Source organism: Zeugodacus cucurbitae, chromosome 5 (genome assembly GCF_028554725.1).
Source record: "Zeugodacus cucurbitae isolate PBARC_wt_2022May chromosome 5, idZeuCucr1.2, whole genome shotgun sequence".
Lineage (NCBI taxonomy): Eukaryota > Metazoa > Arthropoda > Insecta > Diptera > Tephritidae > Zeugodacus > Zeugodacus cucurbitae.
In genome coordinates, this window is record NC_071670.1 from 17,874,607 (window position 1) to 17,900,158 (window position 25,552).

At 31.3% G+C, this 25,552-nt stretch overlaps 1 protein-coding gene across 4 annotated transcripts; it reads right to left on the reverse strand.

Annotated features, from left to right (window-relative positions):
• Positions 1-460: 460 nt before the first annotated feature.
• On the reverse strand, positions 461-11,790 carry Lsd-2 (lipid storage droplets surface-binding protein 2). Of its 4 annotated transcripts, XM_011193427.3 has the most exons (5): positions 11,333-11,790; positions 4,998-5,435; positions 3,599-3,649; positions 2,662-2,819; positions 1,462-1,647 (listed from the first exon to the last, which is right to left on the reverse strand). In XM_011193427.3, exons 1-5 carry the CDS (start codon positions 11,520-11,522, stop codon positions 1,516-1,518), a joined length of 969 nt encoding a protein of 322 aa, XP_011191729.2. In that variant the 5' UTR covers positions 11,523-11,790; the 3' UTR covers positions 1,462-1,515. The 4 variants fall into 4 exon arrangements, with proteins under 4 accessions (XP_011191727.1, XP_011191728.1, XP_011191729.2 ...); XM_011193425.3 differs by lacking the exon at positions 2,662-2,819 and having other exon boundaries at positions 461-1,647; positions 11,333-11,788; XM_011193428.3 differs by lacking the exon at positions 3,599-3,649.
• Positions 11,791-25,552: the final 13,762 nt, after the last annotated feature.

Below are 25,552 nucleotides of genomic sequence, written 5' to 3' on the forward strand. Positions count from 1 at the left end.
CAACGGATTGGTTGGGATAGGTACTAGCAACTTTAACCCATGGATAAATGGGCTCAATAATGCATCATCACATGGGAATCAAATGCGGTTGGTAGATGTTTCGAAAGTTTTCAGTGATTTCACTTTACGATAACACAAGAAGCAGGCTTCTTCGATTTGTAACTGTTAGGCATGACGAAGTACATATGAGGTCGAATTTTAATTGAAATGGATATGTCGTACAAGTGTGAGGCATCGTCTGACCGTTGAGTAAATAAAAGTAATGAGCTATCTAACTGAAGAGTATACAGTATTAAAAACGAAAGCACGTTTCAAGAACCTTCTAAAAGTGAAAAAATATGAAATTCATCACCATTAAGGTTTTACCCATTACGATTATGAAAATATTTTTTTATATCCACCATCGCACGTGACTGGTTTCCTCATTTTCCCAAGAACAAAAATAAAAGCACGCCTTGGGTTATTTTTTTCTTATGTACTTCACTTCTTTATTATTTCAGCATAGTAATTGTAATGCATATTTATGTAATCATTATGTAATTATACGCGTATATATATGAAGTTATACATATGTAGTTAAAATACGTTGATGAATTATTTTCTCCAAAAAACATGCTCAATTTGAAAAAACATATTTTGAAAGAAAATGTATGAAAATGTTTACGTGTAAGTATGTATGTACTTAAGCAATTAGGTAAATATGTTGTAATATTTATGTATCTTTAGCGCAGCTAAACTACAAATATTTGTATATAATTATCATATACAATAACTAATTGTTAAATTAAAAACTTAACGCCTATAAGTAGATAGATATACAAATATATTTTTAAATGTGTGTGTGTGTGTGAAACATTGATTTTTTTCTAATAAAAAAAATTTGTTTGAAAGAGCGTTCTTACACAAATTAGTAAGACCTTCTCACATACGTCGCACCACTGTTGACGACTGACGCCTGACGCTGTCCAAAATTAACACTTTTACACAATTAAAAAATATTTATATTAAATCTTTAAAGGAAAACTTCTTTTGCTCCTGCCGTTGACTTTTGCATATAAAAAATATTTTAAAAATAAATATTCATAAAATATTTAAGCGAATTCATTATTTTCTTTAAATTCTACTCAATTCAAGTATTATTATTTTGTTTTAAATTATAGCATAATATTTATATATTATTTTTAAATTTTTTGTTTTCAGTTTTTTTTTGTATGGCTTAGTTCGCTTTTGGCGACGTTGCATTCGGCGTCTTGTTCTGATTGGTGCGCTTTGTCGCCGACGCGGCATTTGGTGATGTGGCGGACGCCGATTTGGGTGAGTTCGCCGTCGCCGCTGCCGCCGTGGAGGTGGTTGGTGTGGTCTTGTTGCTGTTGTTCGCCGCGGCAACATTTGTGTTGTTGCTGTTGGCACTAACATCGGCAATGGACTGCTCGACATTGGTGCCCATTGATGAGTTGATGAAATTTATATATTGATGCAATTTCAATGCGGCAATAAGTGAGCTGAGATAATCATTTATGTTTCCTTTTTGCATTCGCTTGATTTGTCTGGATACGTTCTGATAGACACGACGCGAGATCTTGTGGGAGAGTCGGCCAACGGTCTGTACAGTGTGGAGTACGGGGTCCTCGTTGGCGGGAACTGGTACTGCAATGGGAAGAAGAATAAATAAATAAATAAATTGTAAAATATTTTGTAGATGTAAAATGAAAGACAACAACAGACAACATCATATATAAATGATTCTTCAGAAACTAGAACGTAATAATTAACGATTTTTGTGGTGAGAGCCCTATGTAGTATATTTTATCAAAAGATTGTAAAAATTCGACTGATTCGACAATACTAGTAATCCTTGAGCCCACTCGATCTGAGTTCCAAAATTTGAGATTTTTTTTAATTTTCACAACTTTAAATATCTGATCTATGTACTAGAAATATATGATAAACAACTAATTAAGACAAATTTATGTTGTTTTCATAAGTCTAAAGATCATCGAGAGATTATGCGTAGTAAAAAAGGAATCCCGAAACCTTGATAAATTATAAAATATTAGAATATTCTATAAGTTTTTAGCTGATTCTGTGCAACAACTCTTGGATACTGTTCCCAAAAATACGCTTAGCAGTTTGCAAGAGAGGATTGAGAGGAGAGAGCATTTCAACTTTACTGTTTTTTCAGCAAGCAAAAGCCGTTCTGTTCTGCAAATTTGCCTCACTAAGGAATATAAGGTTTGCCAATAATCACCAAAAAAAGCCAATTTCTAATTTTTATAAAAAGTATTCAGCTATTTGATATCCTACATCTACCTCTCTTTGCTCTCTTTGGGAGAGCATGCACAATAATGCATAACAATTTTTCAGCTAACAATTTCATACGGTTATAATATTATAGTACATCTACTAGATACACTCTTCTCATTGCTAGTATGGCGTCACTATCAAATTTCTGAGACTATCTGAAAACTTAGAACTCTACGTGGGGTTTTATATATAATGATTATGATTAATATTTATTGATAAAATGCAAAATAAATATTAATAAATGAGAGTATGAATCAATTATTGAAAAATATAAAATTGTTTAAAATTCTAATTAATAAATTATGTTAATAATACATATTATAACAGTATACACTAGTTTTATAAAAATTATCTTACCATAAAATTATTAATTTCCCTATCGATTAAATTGATTATTTCAGGATTATGACTAACATAGTCTACTAGCTCGCTAATTATGCGGAACGACATTGATAGGAATACAGTGGAGGCAGCTACTAAGAATCTTAGATCGAGTTCAACATCTTGTTGATCGACTATAAGTAAAAGAGCAGAGAGAGAGAGAGTATGCGTATGAGAGATTTTCATACAGAAAACAAAGTAAATATAATCAAATTATATATGAATGAATGGGTAAGGTTGGCACTTTTGAGGGAAGATAGTAATGGAAGAAAAGGGAAAGGGGATTTGATGAAACCCACATTCGTATTAATACCATTTAGTTGTATATATTTTTATGAAATAAACTGTTTTAATATAAAACAATCAAGTATAATTAACAATAAGAGACATATACATACATATATGACCGATAGAAAATATATGGTAGACGAGATTTTTAAGAGCTGAACCAATTGGATCTGAAGCTAAACTTCTTCTTGATAATAGCTTACAAATGAAGAAATTCTTAATTTGTTTAGAAAACAATCTACTCCGGAAGTCTTGTATTTTTATAGAGAGATCAATAGTTATGAAATTACATATATCACAACTGTTATTGAAATTTTTTTTACTGTGGGCCTTGTAGATACATTACTGACTGTCTCCTCTTCGATGAGATGAGGGCAATCAGCTGTTATGACTTTTAAAATAATATCTTGAAATAGATCGAATCAGCTGACAAGTGTTAATATATTCTGCAAGCCCTGACGATAATTAATTTTAATGTGAACGGCTATTAGTAAATGGCATGCATGTGACATTAAACTCACAATTACATATATATGTAATTATTAATACATATGTGTTTTATTAGTTTTCCAAGCTGTTATTAAAATTTGCATGCCAATAGTATGGGAGAAATAATTCAACTTACTGTCATTTTCAACGTGTTTGCCATTTTGCGCGACAGCAATTTGTTTATTATCTGAGAAAAGAAATGATTTAACGATATAAATTTATTGTCGTACAGTAAAGGCAGTCAGTACCCGGCTGTCACCACATACAATTCTATTAAATACGCTTGATTATTAGCATTGATTGATTTTTAGCGATGCGTTGATGATTGTAATTTTGATTTTTTTTGTTTTAAATTAGTTATTGTTTGTGTCTTAACGGCTTTTGATAGTTAAGTGATTTCTATGTACTAAAACGGAAAGAGAGAAGGCAATAGATTAGGTGCAAAGGGTTAAAGGTGCGAGAAAAATAGAAAGAAGAAAGGTGCAAAATGATGATTTCGATTTTTAAACGAAAGATTGTGAAGAAATGGTGTTGATGAGAATTACATTTAACGGAAAAATAAAAAATCAAATTATTTAAAAAATAATAAAAAAAATTGAATAAAAATAACGTTCCACAAAAAATAATATTCATGAATTAAAACACCAAAAGAATGAAGAAAAAGTATACAAAACAAAAAAAGAATAATATAAATCAAATCATTAATTAAAAAAACAAAAAAACAATTAAATTTTTAAGTTTATTGTAGGTAAGTTGGAAGAAGATTTTTTAGATATTTCTTGGTGTAGCTTAAATTTAATATTATTTTTGTTATTATTGTATAAAAACTGATTTGAAAAAAAAATTAAATTTATGTCAAAATATTAAATTATTTTTTTCATTTATCATATTTCTAACAGTGTATTGGCGCTCTCTCACTCTCATAGGGTTTTACGATGAATGACGATAAAAATTATGATAAAAAGTATATTTAAAATAGAGAATAAAATTACAAGAAAAATAAATAATTTAGGTATCCATTGCTATATTGAAGGCACAGAATTTGATACAAAAAATTTACATATATATATAAAAAACAAAGATATTAAATTTAAAGCAATACTTTTGAGTATTAAATATAAAATGTAACATAGGCAACCACCAATTTACATGTCAGGTGAAAGTGACATATTTTATTTATGGAATAATGTCAATTAACTGTCAACGCAGACGTTAAGAGAGTTGGGTAAAAAGAAGACAGTTGTGCTAAAGAGACATTTTAAAACTCAATATCTAAAATCTATAATGAATACTCTGGTATAAAATGTACTAAGCTATTTTATGACAAAAAAATTAAATAACATAAAATCACTCAAAATTTTCCTTGATTTTTCATCCTGTTGATGTTAAATACCATACTACTCACACCTTAACTTGTTAAGAAATTAAATATATTAGTTGCTGACTGTTATTTATGAATGCATGATTATTAGTTTTAGCACACTATTATTAAACTCAAGCGCTTTATTAAATTATAAGTACTCCGGGACACTCACCATTATCCTCCTCAACATCGCCTTCGCCTTTGGGGAAATAGTATTCTAGCAGACGTTCCGCCAAAGCTGTTGTGGTATCAACGCCCGACACCGCTAGACTGCCATATTGTGTGGCCAACACCTCATTAGCCTTGGCCCACGCTAAATCCTTCAGCGAGGAAGCCTTTTGCTGGCCGGCTGTTTTGAATTTAGTCACACGTTCAATATGTGGCTGCACGACTTCGACCACTTTGTTTTTAGCTTGATTGTAAATTTCCTGTGGTGTGTCCTTGATAATGGGTGCGGACACTTCCAGCTTGTCGATACCCTTGACGAGCGTCTGATCGACATACTGTATGGGACGATCCAGTTTCGAGACTATCGGGGCGGCGGTGACGACGGCGCGTGAGACACAATCCTCGGCGGCGTTGAGCGCCCAGTTGAAGACGCGATTGCGGCCTGCAAATTGTGGGGGAAAAGAAAGTGGTGGATTAGTGGAAATGTAGATTAGCGTTTGAATTTAATTTCATAGTTTATAGTATTGCAGTGGAATCTGGCGTAAAATATAATATATTTGTGCGATTTTATGACTACTTAAGCTTGCGGTGATTGTGACCGGATTTGTTGTGCATACTATATAAGATCACATGTTAATTTTTTCACTACTCAACCTAATAAATTATCACCTTTATTACTAATAAATGCTTAATAAAACGCTCAAATCGTTTATGGCACCACAATTCCATATACTAAATAACACTCAATTTAAAAACGTTGGATTTCCCCAAACAAAGTTCAAGTGCGGGTCTATGAAGAGTGAACGCCGTCACGAAAATTTTATCAGTCATGTTGACTGAGTTCAGCTGATGTGTAACTCATCATTTTCTAAAGAAATTAATAAAATAAGTTTTTGTTGGATAAAATAACTTGCACTTTGCATTAATAAAGTGAGGTTATTTCCGTTTAGGAGTATAAAGTGGAGTCTGTGGAAGTTAGAGAGACTTCGAGTTGTGGGAGGTAATTTGTATAAAATTTGACTTATATTGTAGAATAACTCCTTAAAAAAATATTCGATTGAAGTAAATTATAAACTTCTTAGATAATTTTTTAACATACATATGTACATACATACATACATATATAGATGTTTAAACATTTATATGTGTATTTATATATAAGACCTTAGATATCACATTGCCCCATATTAGACTATTTCCAGCTAATCTATATATTCATCAGAAATATATTTATAATCTCATAAATATATACATATGTATGTATGTATGTATGTACGAAAGTAATGATTGTACAAGCTTCACAACAGAATCACCCCACTATATCGAGAATTGCTTAGCTATACTTGAATTGTTGTTATTGTTTTATTTGAGTCAATATTTTCGCAATTTGTACATACATATGTATATCGTTTTTACTCAGCTAAATCAATTGTTGCTCGTTGATTTTTTATATATTTAAATATATACTGTTATATGTACATATATATATACATACACTTGTTAACTCATCGCCACTTCAAAGCAAACTTTCTAGATTAAATTCATTGAGTAAAGTGCATTGTGTATGGTATAATAATTTTTACGACACTATTGCTCATAAAATTAACAGTTTATAAGCGTAATGAGTCTAGAAAGTATGTACATTCGTTACTAATAATGTTCGCAACAGCGTTTATTAGTTCGAAGGCATGCAAAGGAACACACCCACATTAATTTACATACACTACTATTAGGACTTTGGAATGAGCGCACAAAATTATAATTTAAAGCATTTTATTATGAAAATTTATTGTTTATTATAGATGAACTATTGTAGTAATATAACCTTCAAAAGAATTTGCATTGTGAGTAAGAATGTTCCTAACACCTGTTTATTGACTCAAAATCAAACATAACCTCAAACTACTACACTAGAATAAAACGAGTTTCAAAACATTTAACTCTAAGCCATGCTCCAAAATCCCACTATCCCCCATTTAAAAGACTAAGCACATTTCTTTTACAACTCATATTGAAAAAAACTATTTTTTCCAGTTCACGTGAATCACTAGGAAAGTGCTAGACAGTTTTTAGTTTCGTTCCATAATCCAATCAGTTGACGTCAGTTAATAGTTAAAAATAGCAAAGTGAATGTTAGAAGTGAAGCAAAAAGCTACAAAAGTCCAATGTGTGCTTTTTCATACTGCGTAAAAGCCGCAAATGTTAAATAACAACAAAGAAATAAAGAAAACAACACTATATAAACAGCAACACAATAAAACACCAACACTGAGAAAAAATCGCGTTAAAAAATATAGCAATTTCGCTTATGAAAAGAAGTAAAAAAAATTGAAATATAAAAGTCGCATAGACTGCCATAATAATGTGTTTGTATGTATAAAATATGTATATTAAGCGTTGTGTGCATATTTGTGAGTTTCGGCGATTATGAATACGTGGAATATAAATGCATGAGGATGGATCGGTTTTTGAGAGGAGAAAAAAAAAGTTAAACATTAAATTGGTTTAAAAACTGTGAAAATCAATCTTCAAAACAGTATATTTATTAATAAAATAAAATATTTAAAACTTAATAAAAAAATTTATAATTCAAATAATAATTAGATAAGATAATAAGAGAAATTTAATAAATGCATATTCTTTAAAAAAAATTTGTTCGATAAATTGAATTCTCTATTATTGAATTAGCTATTGAAAAGCTTTTTCCCAAACAGTTAGTTCTATGCTAAATTTTAGACAACAGAAACAGTTCAAAATAGTCAACAAACCTTTATTAGCAGTGAATTTTATATAAAATTAGTTAGTAGAGAGATTGCTATAACAACTATCTCCATCTTATAATTTGAAATATTTAAATTTTTTTCGAATAAAAAATTTACGACCCAACTTAATACGTATATACAAATATACATGCCTGCAAAGTGATGTTTTTGTGCGGAATATATTTAATCACAAACCAGTCGCTCAAAAACAGTCCAAAGTTCAGTTCGCATGTGGCAAAATTAGCATAATGGAATATGTTTATATGTATAGCTATACACACAACAGAAATCAATTTGAAAGCATGCACATTTGACTGCATACATATGTATACCCACTACACATACTTATAGAGATAAATATGTATTGCGTTAATTGAAAACATGCGTTTATTGGCGTAAGCCAAAAGGTAAATATTCGCATTTTAAGTACAAAAATAAATTTGTAGTAAAATATTTACAATTTGTTTGTTTGCAGCTATATGTAAGTGCATTTTGACTTTCGGACTTTGCGCGGCGCTATTTTGATATCATTAGATATACTAATTTACGTAAAAAAAATTTCAAATTATAAACACAATTCTCAAATAGATCGAGAGTGTATGTACATAGTAAGATGCATGTTTGTATGCGCTTAATTGTGTTATTTGTGATTTACATTATTAAGCAAATAAATAATTAACAAGCGCACATTAGAACTGTACGCTTGACTTATTGAGCGTGTCGAAGACGTGACTAATTTTTTTGTAATTTATTTTAGTAACTTATAAACAATTGTATGCAGTTATTTGTTTTTATTTATTTATTTATTTATGCTTTAAATATTTTTTTATTGTAAAGTAAGTAATTGCAATAACTTTGCTGTTATAATATTTTAATACCAATATATTCAATATATATACATATATTTATATTTATATTTATATTTATATTGATATTATAATCAAATTTCAATATTTTCAACTCTATACATATTTGCTACCAACACATTACATACACATACTTTCATACACACTTGCATGTAGACCATATGTACTCAGTTGTTGTTTACTCGAAGCCGGCTGAATTTGATCGCTTAAAGTGCAATTGACTTCAATTGAGTTCAATTTAGCAGCGATTACTGTTTGTTTTCTTAGTAGCTTTTATCAAGCAATTAAAGCGGTCAAGATGTGTTGGAAAGCTTCAGAAGAAGAAGAGTGCAAAAACATGCGTTAATATATCAGAAACAGTGGGTTTGTAGCAATAAATATATTTGCTGAAGGAATATCCAACGTAAAAGGTAGTGGTTCCGTTATTTGCCAGTATTAAAAATAATAATAACACCATAACTAAAATTAATGGTTTCCGAACAAAAGATAGTAATAGAATTTAAGGTAAATATGAGTAACAACAAATTAAATAATTAGCATTAAATATATTCTATATGTTCGAATGTTTCAAAAAGCGAAATTAATGAAAGAAAAATAATTAAATAATTAATTAATTTTAATTAAATGTTTAATTAATTAATTACTTGGTTGGATATTTAATTAAATTTAAATTCATTTTGATAAAGAAGATAATTAATTAATTTGTTCATTGGCTATTTAATTAAATTTAAATGAATTAATTAATGTAATTATTTTTAGTTAACTTAATTATTAAAAAAATCAAATCAGATAAATGTAACCACAAAAAAGTATATTAATTTAAATATATAAATCAAATTATAAATAAAAGCATAAAACTATAAAACGATAGAAAATTAATATTAATGAGCAATAAGAAACATTAAGGAAACAAAAAAATGAAAATAAAATAATATTACATTAAATTATTTAAAAATAATTTTACTAAGTAAAATGTATGTAATTTTGTTACAATTATTAGTTTTCTTATTATATTAGAATTCATATTCAAATATTATTCAGGAAATATAAAAATTACTTGAAGTAATTATAATTTGAATAATTATTGTTAATTAAAAAATAATTATTAACTTTTAAACGAATTAAATTATTAAAATTAAAATCATATTATTCAATTAAATTATTGTCAAAATTTGTTAATTTTTTATTGAAACAATTTAAATTTAACTTTTTAATTATTTAATTATTTTTTAAATGATTTTAAAATTTTCATATTAACTAGTAATTCTAGCAAACTATCAGCTGTCAGGAACTAAACTAATTCGATTTAAGTATTTTTGTTATACAAAACTTATGTAATTTTTTTTTTAAATTTAATTAAATAACTTGTTAAATTAATTATATATTTTTTTTAAATAAATAAAATTATTATTTTTAATTAATTAACAAGATTTTAAATTATTTTTAAATACAATTTTTCATATCAAAAGTCAGTTATAGCAGGCTTTCAATCAAGCAAAAATCAAAAATTACATTAACTCACTCGAAACTATAATTTCAGTATTTATTGTTATAAGAAATTAAGTACATTATTTTTTAAATAAATTAAATATTTTTTTTTTAATTAATTACGTTATTTTTTAAATAAATAAAAAAAATGTATAATGAATTAACCTTTTTTTTTTTAAGTTTCCACTATCTGTCAGTTAAATATGTAAATATCTAAATTTATAACAAGTTTTCTGTTAATCAAGTATTAACAATATTTAGGAATTGCCTCCAAGAATTATAATTTGAGCAACTATTACGATTCCAAAAATTAATACATAATATTTTAGATAGTAATCACATATTGTTTATAGTTAATCAATTTATTCCTTTATTTTAATTATTTTTTATTAATAAACAAACATTTCTGGGCTATAAAATTCCAGTTAAAAAAGTGAGTTATAATCAACGAATTCATAATAAATATATCTGTGGAAATAAATGTTTACTATTAAATCTATAAGAGTCATATGATCGCGCGCATAAACACACTATAACTCATTTGAAATTCTGCACCAAATATTTGAACCACTGCACACTGCTGTTTACTCAATTCAATTTACTACAGGGAAAATATATACATAGCATACATATATGGCTGTATTTGTAACCACTTGATACATATATATATATACTTATAGAATATATAGTATTATTCTCGATATGTATCTTTTTAGTTTTGCACGTAGCCGATTTGAGCGCGCACTACTCTCGCACTTTCTTGTCATTTTTGCAGTTCTCGCCAAAGCGAATGGCCTATGAAGGTAACAAGACAACGAGCTGATCACGAAACCAACCAAGCAAGAGGGTGCCGGCTGACGGCAGTGCTCACATGGGTTAGCTACATGAGTGTAGGTCTGTGCGAAAATGTGCAGAAACCGCAGTAAAAATATGATGGAGTCAGAAGGTAAAATTGACAAGCATATACTTCTATATATACTTGGACACATAATTTTGACTATGTACATATATATATATAAATGAATATGCATTATTGTACTAGTTCGAATAAAAAAATTATATTGCACAAAAAAATTAAAAATCTGCCCACAATTTACCGCAATTGGTAGGCGCTGTGTTTCTGTTACCGTTACGCAAAACGAAATTTCAAAAAAATAACTGCACACACTTCCAGCCAATATACCGTTTGTTATACTAAACAGCTCCACACCGGCCATACATACCTTTAACATTCTGATAGACATCCTGACTCTTGTCCCAGGCCGCGCCCACAACCGGCAACTTGATAATACGCTCCAGCGATTCTAAATGTGGCAAAAGATTCTGCACATCTTTGCCCTGCTCAATTGTGGCAACTGTGCCATTGCCCGCAGCAGCCTCCGTAGATTTGCTTTCGTTCGCACTTGCAGCCATTTTTAATTTTTCAATATTTTATTTTATTTTATTATATAAATTTTGTGTTGTAAACACTTATAAATATTTTGCACTTGCACCAGAAGGTTTTTCAAATTGATGTTTTAAAATGTTATATTTTATATGCACTTGCTTTTGAAATTGCACAATTTGCACACAGTCTTTTGCTTGGGAAAAAAATGTTCTTGAATTAATTCAAACAACTCCGTAGATTCGCTACTAAACTCTCACGTACGAATGTGACACGCTTCTGACTGGTCCGCAGCTCAGCACTTGGGTATTATATGAGCGAAAGCGGCCGCCCAGGCCAGCGCACGCATACATGCAGCCACTTTGAGTGCGCGCCCCACAGCTTTTTCGCTCAGCGCTGCATTTGCGCCTGTTGCTAACACGATCGTACCCACGATTGCTTTGAGCTTATCGCTCACGTTGTGGCGCTCTCCACAGAAGTTGCTCCCCAATTTCACTGAAGTAGTTGCTCTTATTGCTGGCTTCGGTTGAGTCAACTGTTTGTTACTCCCGCGCTTAGTTGTCTGCTGTATCCATATGTGCATGTGTGTGTGCGTACAGGGAACTACAGTTCTATGTCACCTCATATGACAAATTTGGAGTTTTGGACTCTGAGTTCGCAGTACAAAAGTGTGTGGCGCGTTGCTGAGGGGTGTTCTCTTAAGCGCAAGCTTAACTAACTGAATTTATGTGTGTTTGTCACATTTATTTGCTCTTAAAGCATGCGCTCATCAGGTATAAACTGGTATTCTCGTTTTAATTCCGGTACGGGTTGAGATATGTACTTACTAAATGCAGGGGTCTACCGTACATATTTCAAAGAGGCGAGTCTAAAACAAAGATGCGAAAGTTGCACAAGTCAACTATGGCACAAATTCGATACATACATACAAACATATATAGGTCCAAGTATACGAGTATTATTTGCAGTTCTAAACGCTGTCATATACATACATACATCCATATATATTTATATATAAATATTGATATATACATAGTTGTTGGAAATAACTTATAGCTTTCAATTTTGCTCTATCTACTGCTAAAAATATACATTTGTATGATTAATTCGATAAGCGTATTTACAGTTAACAGCTAATTGGCATCACCTTATTTTTATTTACAAATGTGTAGCAAATTCCACTATCTTTGTTTTTGTTTTTTCGTTGAAAAATATTGAACTTTGGAACGAGAATAGTGACGAAAATCATGATTTAAAACGTTAGGAATAAGCAAAATGACGCACAGTGTCACAAATTCACATTTGCTAGCGTTAAATTTAGAAAATAACGCGTTGTGTTTTTCCACAGACTCTTCAGCCATACTCCAGCTCAGTTTTGACTGACATATGTAACTCAACCCATTTTCTGTTCCTACTTAAGTATTAAATAGTATAATAAGTTTTAAATATTCTCCGAGAATTTCAAATTGATCTGAGTAAATCTACATGAGATAGACACTGGAAGCTCCGCCCATCAGACCACGTAGGTTCCAATTTAAAACCGTCAAAGCGCTTCAAAATACGATTTCTCGAAAAATTATGAAACGATTTTGCACATTTCATTGAAATGACATTATCGAAGAAAAATGTTCCTATATTTATATACACATTTCGAAAATTTGACAAAAATGTGTTTTTTGTTCAAAGCCTGGCCAAAATTCTATTTTTTTTCTTTTTACTTCGTACAAGAATGAGATTTATACATGTACTATCGAAATATTTTTGGTTTATTGATTTTAGATGAACCAATTATAAGTTTTGGTATCCACGGTAAGATCTTATTTTTTTGAGACGTCAAGCGAGATTTGGTACCAACTCAGTTTACGGATTTTTCAAATAGCATTTTCACAAAATACTGTTAAAATATGTATCTTTGATATGCTGAATTGTTTAAGAGAAATATATGATTGTATATTACAAATAAAATGATAACAAGTAAGGAAGGGGTAAGTTCGGGTGTAACCGAACATTTTATACTCCCGCAATTTATTTATTTAACTTTATTTATATTATATAATACACAATTTGACTCACATATTCGTCATATATATTGTATAAAGTTCATTGAAAGTTGGAAACCATAATATTAGGTTAGAAGCACCAAGGTCCTCGTGTTCGATATATGGAGCCTTAAAAACCTATAGTCCGATTTCGGCGATTTTTAGAATGGTGCTGCCACACTATTAACATAGTATTTGTGCAAAGTTCTGCACCGATATCTTCACTAGTACTTACTTTATATATTTTAAAGTAAACGATTCAGATCGTCTTCAAAGTTCTGGTATATAGGAAGTAGGCGTGGTTGTGAAGCGATTTGGCCTATTTTCACAACATATCATTGGGATGTAAGGAAACTATTACAAACCAAGTTTCATTGAAATCGGTCGAGTAGTTCCTGAGATATGGTTTTTGACCCATAAGTGGGCGACGCCACGCCCATTTTCCATTTTGTAAAAAAAATCTGAGTGCTGCTTTCATCTGCCATTTCTTATGTGAAATTTAGTGTTTCTGACGTTTTTCGTTAGTGAGTTAACCCACTTTTAGTAATTTTCAACCTAACTTTTGTATGGGAGGTGGGCGTGGTTATGATCCGATTTCTTTCATTTTTGGACTGTATTAGGAAGTGGCTAAAAAAAACGACTGCAGAAAGTTTGGTTTATATGGCTCTTATATGGTTTGCGAGATATGTATAAAAAACTTAGTAGGGGGTGGGGCCACGCCCACTTCCCCAAAAAAATTACATCCAAATATGCCCCTTCATAGTGCGATCCTTCATACCAAATTTTATTTCCATAGCTTTATTTATGGCTAAGTTATGGCACTTTATGTTTTTTCGGTTTTCGCCATTTTGTGGGCGTGGCAGTGGTGCGATTTTACTCATTTTCGAAAGCAACCTTCCTATGGTGCCAAGAAATAAGTGTGCCAAGTTTCATCAAGATATCTTAATTTTTACTCAAGTTACAGCTTGCACACACGGACGGACGGACAGACAGACATTCGGATTTGAACTCCACTCTTCACCCTGATCACTTTGGTATATATAACCCTATATCTAACTCGTTTAGTTTTGGGTGTTACAAACAACCGTTATGTGAACAAAACTATAATACTCTCTTTAGCAACATTTGTTGCGAGAGTATAAAAATACACTTTTTTTCAACCTCTTGAAACCACTTAACCTCTTAATAAAAATTATAATTCAATTCAATTCTAGAGAGTTTATGATTTATAAATAAAAGTGATCTTACATCTCTCTTTATTTTATTCCCATTCTACTTAGACAATTGTTTGTCTGTTTCACGACTCTACTAGTTTTAACTAATTAAAGAGAACTATCTGATTATATTTGCGCTTTAAAGAACTTACTGTTCGTACTTCATGACGCTTTTGAGTTCCATTCTTTCTGATAATTAAAGATCCTAACGATATCAATACTAATATTGTACAATACAAATCGTTCTTTTCGTTACACTGTGCGTTGGACTTTATCAGCTTGACAACAAAACGATTTGACCAAAAACTGCGAGCAAACTAATAAAATAGTGTTTCTTTTTGATTTATGACAAAAAACAGTTTTTATGGTATATTGAGTAGAACTGAAGTGTGTGTGAAATGTGTTTTCAGGCATGCGTTGCCCTCATGACGGTAAATTTTAGCAACTAGTACTTTGTTCCCAGCAAACGCAACGCAACGAAAGATTAGAAAGGTCGCTATTTTGATGTGATGACTGGCGTGTGCCGGTAACTTGTATAGTTCGCATTGAAATACATGTGTTTAATCATAAATAAAATTGCTTGCTTTGACACAATTCTATAAAATATATATAACGGTTTATTTATTAATGTTTATTTAAAACTCGTGATTTAATTGTGTATGCGTTATCAACATGTGAGTTTATATTGTAGCACCTCATCAATTTTTACGTTCACGTTTCAGTAACTTACATAATCGTGCATATTTAGTATAATAGGAATCATGCCTCATCTATGCGAAAGGTCATCAGCTGTTATTCATCGTTTCAAATAAACAAAGTAATCATGATTGAGACTAATCTATCTTATATTACTGACCCAGTAAAAAATATGCATGATCAATTTTATTTTTCATTTTCCAAAATTGAAAACGGCTCGAAACTGCGGGAGATGTATTTGAGTGTATCTCAGGCAGGTCGAAGAGTTCAGATTGTTTTATTGAAAAAAAGTTTTTAGCAAAATTTTTCCATATTTATTATTTCATATAGTTACCATCGAGTACTCCTGTCGCTAAATTTCTTTTCAATAAACATTATCTTAAAGTCTGGGAACAGAAAGTCACTGGGTGGCTAGATCTACAGAGTACGGTGGATGTGGAAGCACTTCGAAGTTCAATTCATGCAATTTCGCCATTGTTTTTATACCCTGAACAGGGTATATTAAGTTTGTCACGAAGTTTGTAACACCCAGAAGGAAGCGTAGGAGACCCTATTAAGTATATGTATATATAAATGATCAGTATGTTGAACTGATTCGATTTAGCCATGTCCGTCTGTCTATCCGTCTGTCTGTATACATATATACGAACTAGTCCTTCAATTTTAAAGATATCGTTTTGAAATTTTGCAGATGTTATTTTCTCTTCAGAAGCTGCTCATTTGCCGGAACTGCCGATATCAGACCACTATATCATATAGCTGCCATACAAACTGAACGATCGGAATCAAGGGCTTGTATGGAAAACTTCCGCATTTTACTACATATCTTCACGAAATTTGATGTGAGTTATTGCTCATAGAAATAATTTAATCTCCGAAAAAATTGTTCAGATCGGTTCACTAAAGCATATAGCTGCCATACAAACCGAACGATCGGAATCAATGGCTTGTATGGAAAATTTTCGCATTTGACGTGGTATCTTCACGAAATTTGACATGGATTACTGCTTAATGTAATAATATAATCTCCGAAGAAATTGTTCAGATCGGTGAACTATATAACCTTAATGTTTCTAGCAAACAACCCGGCTAAAAAGAATTAGTAAAATGTTTTCTTTTTTTACTTACTTTTTCTTACGTCTTTTGATTTGCTTAAACACATAGTTACTAAAAGAAATGCACATGCACTTAATACTTCACATTCTCATACGAAAATGGACAATTGAATTATCTTATATCTTCAGCCATGTTGTTCTTTTGAAGACTCACAATGGCGAGTCTCATGATACCAAGCTGGTAATTTATTCAAACAATGTCATCTTTGAAGTCAAATAAAATGTTTGAATTTGAGATATACATATGTTACATATGTTGAATATCGACAGGAATAAACATAATACAAATTTTTCCATTGCACATAAAGGGGAATCACCAGATACATTAGTAATCAATTAGTCTCATTGGACCTACTCATTGATTCCAGTGCGAATTCGATAACGATATGGAAAGGATATTCAATTGAAAAAATTCATGCAATCATTGATTTTAGAAAAAAAAAAACATAAAATTAAATTGTCTTATGTTTTGTTTCGCTTCTTTAAATATATGAAATGGATAGTGATAGTTCTATAAATAATTATCCAGATCGTAGGATACATCAGTATTTATGTTAGTTTCCATTGCCTGGTCAGGCGTCATATATGATGAACATTCAATTTCAATTTGAGGCTGGGCTTGTTAGTGGGACTTCTTGTAGGGTGTTCATCCTAGTTAGTAGTGAACAACCAAACTTTGAATGCCTTTGAAACCCTGGACTGATATATGAAAGGACAGTATAACACTAACTTCCTTTTAGAGTGAATTTAAAATCTGTTCAAAACTATGAATGAAATACTTTAATAACCGATAATGTACATAAAACAACACGTAATATTTTTTCACATTTTCTTCCAGCTTGTTTTGTGTTGGATTGGCCTACAGCATCTAACTTTTGTGAAATTTGTTTCCAAAAACTATTCAATTCTGCTAGTGCTCTTTCAGTAAAATATCACAACGTCGATTAACAATTCAAATTATTTTTTAATAGTGGGTTTTTGTCTCGTGTCTCTAAAATACTAATTTAAAACTTGATTTAGTGTATCATCAGCAATTGTTCACATAAATACGTACAAATGGTCCATTTATTTTAAATTTTCGCAATTCACTCACGAAAGGATTGATTTCGGTGTAAAATTTTGGATTTTGTGGTTTCAGTGATTTCGAAATTAGCGTTATCTTTTAGCAGCGGAAAGTATTTTATCGAGTCGGTAATTGAGTCCAATTGAATCGTAGTTTTAAGTTTTTCGCTACGGTTTCAATGATTTTAGCATAATATTTTTCGATCGTATCGAGTCATATGTCGATCAAAACGGATTCAATGATTAGGCCCATTATTATATTTTGATTATATCAACGTGCTATTGTTATTGTTCCAAATTAGTCTCAGTTAGAACTAACAAAAGAAACTAAATCAATTTGTAACTTTTAGTGATTATAATAAATGAAGTCAGTAGGGATATTTATTAATAATTCGAGAATCTTTCATTGATCACAAATTGTGTAATAGTTGATATCACAAAATAGCGATTACAAATTATTTTTCGTTTCTTAAACGATTTTAAAAGAGATCCAATTACTATCTAATAGTGATGAGCGATATAGCTATTTTTGAATCACTGTGATTTTATATTGGTGTTGCGATCGCAACATAAAAAAACGAATTTATGAGAATTTGTACTCCACATTTTTTTTTAATTTTTTGCATTTTCAAATTAATTAAATTTAACAATATACAAAATTTACCAGCTTTTGTAAACACAATTAACTAATTAATAAATTTTGGTTACATTTAAATGCTTTTGTAATCACCGTACCCAAAATTATCGAAATCGCAATTAAAATTGCTACTGTGGTCACTGAACTGTGATTGCTACTTTCCGAACTGCTATTGCTACTAAACAGTGATTGCTACCAAACTGTGATTGCTACTTTTCGAACTGCTATTGCCACTGAACCGTGATTGCTACTGAACAGTGATTGCTACTAAACAGTGATTGCTACCAAACTGTGATTGCTACTTTTAGAACTGCTATCGCTACAGTGATCGAATTAGAATCACTGAACGTTTTTGCTACAGTGATCGAATTAGAATTACTGAACAGCTATTGCAACAGTGATCGAATTAGAATTACTGAACTCTATGGTCGAACTCAAATTACTGAACTGCTAATGCGATTGTAAATCACTGATATTTACAAAAATTGATAGCAGTTGCTATATGCGATTTTTCACAGTGAAAAAATCACCGGTAGTGAAATATCGCTACTATGTAATCAGTGTTTGTTGAGCAGCTTTTATGGAATTATCTTCGCAGATACAAACAAAAAAAATTAAGAGGATATTTCTCAATACATGCAAATAACGGTGTGGCAGCTGTAGCAAATTAAAATTTTATTTATTCAGATTTGGCTGAGTATTAAAAATCTAAATATTTCAGATCTACATATGTCATCATGCTCTTCTACAAAAAAAACCTAGGTTGCAATATGTCCATAATCCTTACTTAATAGAAGTAAAAACCCCTCACACTCATTCGTTTTCGATATTATTCGCCATGGCTCCTTCGAAATAACAAATTTTTATCATTATAAGGGTAATGAATGAAGGAGACTAAGCCATCGAAATAGATGTTTAGCGGAAATGATTTATTAGTCAAAGAATAATAGACTTTAAGCAGTCACGTCAGCCACTTATGAAGAATATGATATAGTGTGTTTATTTTTACCACTTTTTACAACTCATCCGGCCTTATCTCGTTAACAAAGCGGTACATATTGGATTCAAGGTAATCAGTCATTGCTGATTTGTCAGCAGAAACCATAGAATTGGCTAATGTGTTGTTAAGTATTTATCAAGTCAAAAATGTGCTTCACGACTGAATATGATACGACGCCAAATATGTCTCCCATTTATGTACATATATATTCTCAAATTTTGGGAAACAAATCCTACGATTTTGAAAAATTTTTTGTCATAACAATTTTTCAAAGTTTACTGTATGGATATGTCAAAGAATATGTATATTTTGACAGCTGTCATTCTAGGAAATTGTATACCTTTAAACTCACCCAGTCAAAATCAGCTGAAATATATTGATATTTACTATTGAAATGTCGAACTTAAAACAACATTATCGCGTGATGAACTAACTACTTACATATAAATATGTAATATTAAGGACTCGTAAACACATTAACATATGTATGTTTTGCTATTATTTATAATATGGGCCCAGTCATAACAAAAACAAATCTATAGTTTTTGAGTGGAGCATCTCAAGTGCTGGATTTTCTATATAGAAACCCGCTAATAATAGCCAAGCACTTATCAAAGCTATCAATGAGGTGTGCACATTTTATTTATGACTAAATATATATGTTCATATATACATACATGCAATTCTGTAAGTGCACAGCAATTTTTCTATTTTTCTCAGTATTTGAATTTCGCAGTTCAATAAATCATTTGCGTTATCAGTTTAATTGTACACAAAGTTTCTAAAGTTCACATTTGCATTACGTGTGCATAATGCTATGTATGTATGTATGTATTAATATATATATATTTTTTATGAAATTTAGATTCGCGCACATTTCACAAATATGCAGATTGCAGATATTTTTAATTCCTGACGACCAATCACAAAGAAATATTGAAAAAAATAAAAAAACGAAAAACAACAACAAGTACTGATTAGAAGTTGCGTTCTCCGGTTTTGGCAACTCACCTACAGTTTGACCTTGATAAATACCAATAAAAAGACAAATAGTAAATTCTCTTTTCCAGTGTATAGAAATAATACTAAAGGGGCTTTGTGCATGCTCTTCGCACCGGAAGAATTGCCGGCTAATGAGTGTTTTTGTGCTATTTACCTAGCTGGAGCGTAATGTAGATAGTCACGTAGCAGTGTGTATATAGCAGAAGTTGTTTTTAATTAATCTTTCGCACAGCGCGGTCGTCAGGTTGTTTAGTGCTTATCTCCCCAGTCATAATTGCATTTCTATGGTGATCATGTGCTTTCACTCAAAATGTCTGCATAGAAGGAATTTCAACTATTTCCCTGAGAAGAATGAGTTATAAGCAAATGCTTGATAGATATTTTTAGCTGCTGATCATATTCTAGCAAGTGAGCTATCGTTAACTGCACTTCTAAGTTTTATTAGCGAAGTGGCTTGCATCTTTAGGTCTAAGGTAAACATCTAAAATAGGCGATTGCGAACGAAGACATCAACAAATTCACAAATAGTTTTTGATGCTCATAAAATGAAGTTGATCGAGACAGCTTACTCCTTAAATATATAAAAAAAAGTGTTGGATATATCGTCCATAAATATTTGGTTATTCAAAAGCTCTGTACGAAATGGGTGCCGCGTAAGCTGTAAATAATGATTCACCGTGACTTCTGTGAATGAAAAAAATTCGAAAATTCTATAAAAAATATAGTGAAGTTGCACTTTCACTTTTGGATTCAACCTCCGAGAAATCGCTGAAAGAGCTAAAGTCAATCCCATAAGTTTATTTGGAGAAGAGTTTCGACGATTGGAAGACGCGCTGGCATAAGCCAAAACTTTACATTTCCCATTTTTTGCAAACAGCAATGAGGGTTTCTATAAAAGTGGCATTATGGAACTATCTTCAAAATCTCCAAATGTGGCCGATAGCGATACTGAATTATAAGGCCGATACTGGCCGATGCCGCTTAATCGGTCGGACTCTACTCGGTTTTTCTGATTATATTTTTAAATCTTATTAAAGACGCAATCGTATGAATAGATTTTAACATTTATCCTCTCGCAATTTATTGATATAGTTTAATTAAGATAACACACAATTTGACCCATATATTCTTTTATATTTCCAAAATAAAAACGAAAATATATAGTATATCCCTGAACCGATTTCACTAATCACTTCATCACCAAGGTATATCTAAGACTACATGCTCACTTAATTTTTCTAAGATATCTCACATATTTATCGATATATGTGGTATGGTATATGAGAGCTAGGGGAAGTTATGACCCGATTTAACCATTTTTGGTACATATACACACTATTAGAAGGAACAGTTTCCCTCTGAATTAAATTAAAATATCTGAGATATTTACCTACATAAATACATATATTTTCGGTGAAAAATTAACCTTAATCACTGAGTTCTTCATGTTCGAAATCCGGGGCATTGAAAAATTATAGTTCGATTTCCACAAGCGATGCCACAGCTTAAATACAGTATTTATGCTAAGTTTTATTCCGCTATCTTCATTGGTTTCTAATGTATGTATATATTACAAAGTGAAGGATTCATATGGAATTCAAAATTTAGTTATATGGGAAGTAGACGTGGTTGCGAACCGATTTCGCCCCTACACATCAGGATGCTAAGAAAGTATTATACATCGAATTTCATTGAAATCGGTCGAGAGGTTTCTGAGTTATGGGTTTTGACCCATAAGTGGGCGACGATTTCAACTTCCTTCTGTCATTCCTTCTGTCAAATTTAGTGTTTCTGATGTTTTTCATTAGTGAGTTAACACACTTTTAGTAATTTTCAACATAACTGTATTGGTTTACGAGATATATACAAAAAACCTATTTGGGAGCGGGGCCACGCCCAGTTCCCCAAAAAAATTACATATACAATATGCCCCTCCCGATCCTTTGTACTAAATTTTTCTTTTATAACTAAATTTAAGACTAAGTTATGACACTTTATGTTATCCGTTGCACGGACGGATCCGGATTTTATCTCGTTTAGTTTTATGAGTTACTAACAACCGTTATGGAACAAAACTATAATCCTCCCTTACTAACTTTGTTGCGAGAGTATAATAACACTGTACAAAACTCGGCGGGGTATTGAACCACACTTCGTTTTGCCGGGAGATTGAGTCATAAGTAAAAAACGTACGTTCCTCGATTTTGCCGAACATTTGCCTTTGAAGTTCGAAAGAAGGCTTATTAAAAACAAGTAAGGAAGGGCTAAGTTCAGAAGTAACCGAACATTTTATACTCTCGCAATTTATTGAACCAATTTTATTAAGATAACACACAAATTTACCCATAAATTCGGCATAAAGTTTAATAGATTAACGAAAATCGTCATATATAGATATGAGGGCTGAGGTAATTCCTGAACCGATTTCATTCATTTTCACCAGCAAGGTGCACTATATCCAAGACTATCCGCTAACTTAATTTTGTTAAGATATCTCACATATTAACCAATACATATATGCGGAATAAAGCCCACCGTATTTTTGAAAAACCTATAAATAGGTATATGGGAGCTAGGAGATGGTATGACCCGGATTTTAATAATTTTTGGAACAGAACACTATTAGAAGAAAACAATTTCCTCTGAATTACATTAAATTATTTAAGAGTTTACCCATATTTTCGGTTAAAATTTACCTTAGGCGCTGAGTTCAACATATTCGATATCTGGGGCCTTGAAAAGTTAGTCCGTTTTGGACAATTTTTTCACAAATGAAGCCAGAGGTGATATATACTATTTCCGTAAAGTTTTATTCCGCTATCTTCATTGGTTCCTTACGTATGCGTACATATGTATATTATAAAGTGAAGGAATAAGATGGAATTTGAAATTGAGTTATAAAGAAAGTAGTCGTGGTTATGAACCGATTTCGCCCATTTTCCACACGTGTCATCAGGGTGTCAAGAAAATATTATATACCGAATCTGTCGAGTAATTCCTGAGATATGGTTTTGGACCCATAAGTGGGCGATGCCACGCCAATTTTCCATTTTGTAAAAAAATCTGAGTGCAGCTTCCTTCTGCTATTTCTTCTGTAAAATTTAGTGAATCTGACATTTTTCGCTGGCAAATGGAGCATAGATCTATTCGTAACTTCAAGCGCTTTGAGCAAAGCTCCATTTGGTCTCATTTCATATGCGCTAGTATAGTTCTATTCAGTTTTGAGAGTTCTCACAGCACAGCAAGTAAAGCCAGCCAGCATTGGGTCTGGACCTTAAGAGATTAAAGAGTTGAGTTAATTAAAGAGTTGAGGTAGTTGAGGCCTATTTCAAGATGCAATAGCAGAATTACATATTCAAGGATCGTATTTTATAATATTAAAACTAAAGTAATTTAGAAGAATGATGCCGTGTTGGTTTTCCTTCGTCGGGTATAAAACCAGCTCCATTCCAGTTACGTACACCCGGAAGAGTGGGAACAGTATACATTTTCGTAGACGTCGCTAAGAAATCTTACAAATTTTCTTTTAGAATTGAAGTTTTCAAGTGGCAAGATTCTCAGGGGAATTTAGTCACAATATTGACCTAATTTTAAAGCCAATGTCGATGCTATGAAATTAATTAATGCTAAGCAATTAACCAGAAATTAGAGGTTAGAAGAGCCCAAAACAACACACCCTGTCTGGCAGCCATTACAACGTTTGAAACTAATGCCTAATTACAGATTACTAAGTTTTTACTAATTACATTAAAAATTACTATTTTCCCTAGCTCAACAAATTGAAAATGAAGTATAATGGCAACTTAAAGCTGTACATGCATAAGTAATAACTATTTTTAATTAAAATGTTAAGCACTTAAAGCGCACACTCTATCAGCACTTATCGTCGGGCGCAGTAATTGATCGGTGTCAGTCATTTAATCGTGTTTATAAATACAAACTTCAATGAACTTTGAAACACTTTCGTATGATTCTTAGCTCATAGCACAAATTGCACACCTACATATGTATGTATGTACTATATAAATAAATAAACACATACACATACATATGAAGGCAGTGCTTATCATCGGTAAGTGCAATTGAAATGCAACGAACTCGCCTTCTTATGAACATATCAATGTATGTTGAAACGAGGTGTGTTCAAAAAACAACGGGAATTTTAGTTTTTTGGAAAAAATATTTATTCAATCGTCTACATTAACGTGGTCTCCTTCAAAATAGTCGACATTTTATATTATTCAATTTTGTCGGCGTTTCTTTCACTTCTCAAACTCGATTTTTGGGATAGCCTTTGGATTTTTCAGCGATTTTGGACCTCTTAAGCTCTATTTATTTTTGGAAATAGGAAAAAGTCACACAGAGTCATGTCTGCTGAATATTGAAGCTGAAGGGTCATTCCAGTATTGTTTTGGCCAAGAATTCACGAACAAGCAACGTAGTGTGGGTAAGTTTGACAATTGCTGAATTTGGAAAATTCCCGCAATTTTTTGAACATACCTTTTATATTTCATAAGTGCATATGTACATACAGACATACATACTTAGAAATTTGAGCGTAGAATGCATGTAAAAAATATATTCCAGTAAATACACATGTATATATACATATACTATCAGCCGGCAAAATATGTAATACTAATTTGCAGAAAGTAAAAAATGTATCACAACAACAAATATTATAAGCATTTCCTGTCGGGGCGTAGTTTTTAAAAGGGTATACTTATTTTTAGAAGCAACCTTGAGTAGGCAACAACGAAAAATACAAAAAGGAATGACAGTTGAAATCGGGTATTCCCCCCAATTGTACTTTATTGCTTATTGTTGTTGTAAGAGTTACTGAAGTAATTAAAAGTTTCCATTAAGCCATCGCATGGACTGAGCTCAACACTAATGATTATATACAAGAAATGTTTCATAAAAATGTCTTCCAACAAATAGAATACAGAAATTTGCAGAAAAAATTAATTTTTGAGCAAATAATAGAAGTTTATGAAAAAGAATACAGTAGACGCTCACAAATGAGAACTCTCTTCCATTTATTAGAACCAAACATTGTGAAGCATTGAACTCCAGGTTCTAATTTTGGAGCAATTTTTTTTTTTGTTTTTATGAATGTAATTTTGAGCTACTGTTGCGTTTGTTCTAGTTTTTGGGAATAATTCATGGAAATAAGAACAATATAAAGGGGATTCCCCAAATTAATTTTTTGCTTTTATATGTACATATTTTTTACAAAGTTTGGTTAGTTTTGTTTGTAAAGTGGAAGTGTATCTTGTTAAATTTGGTCTAAA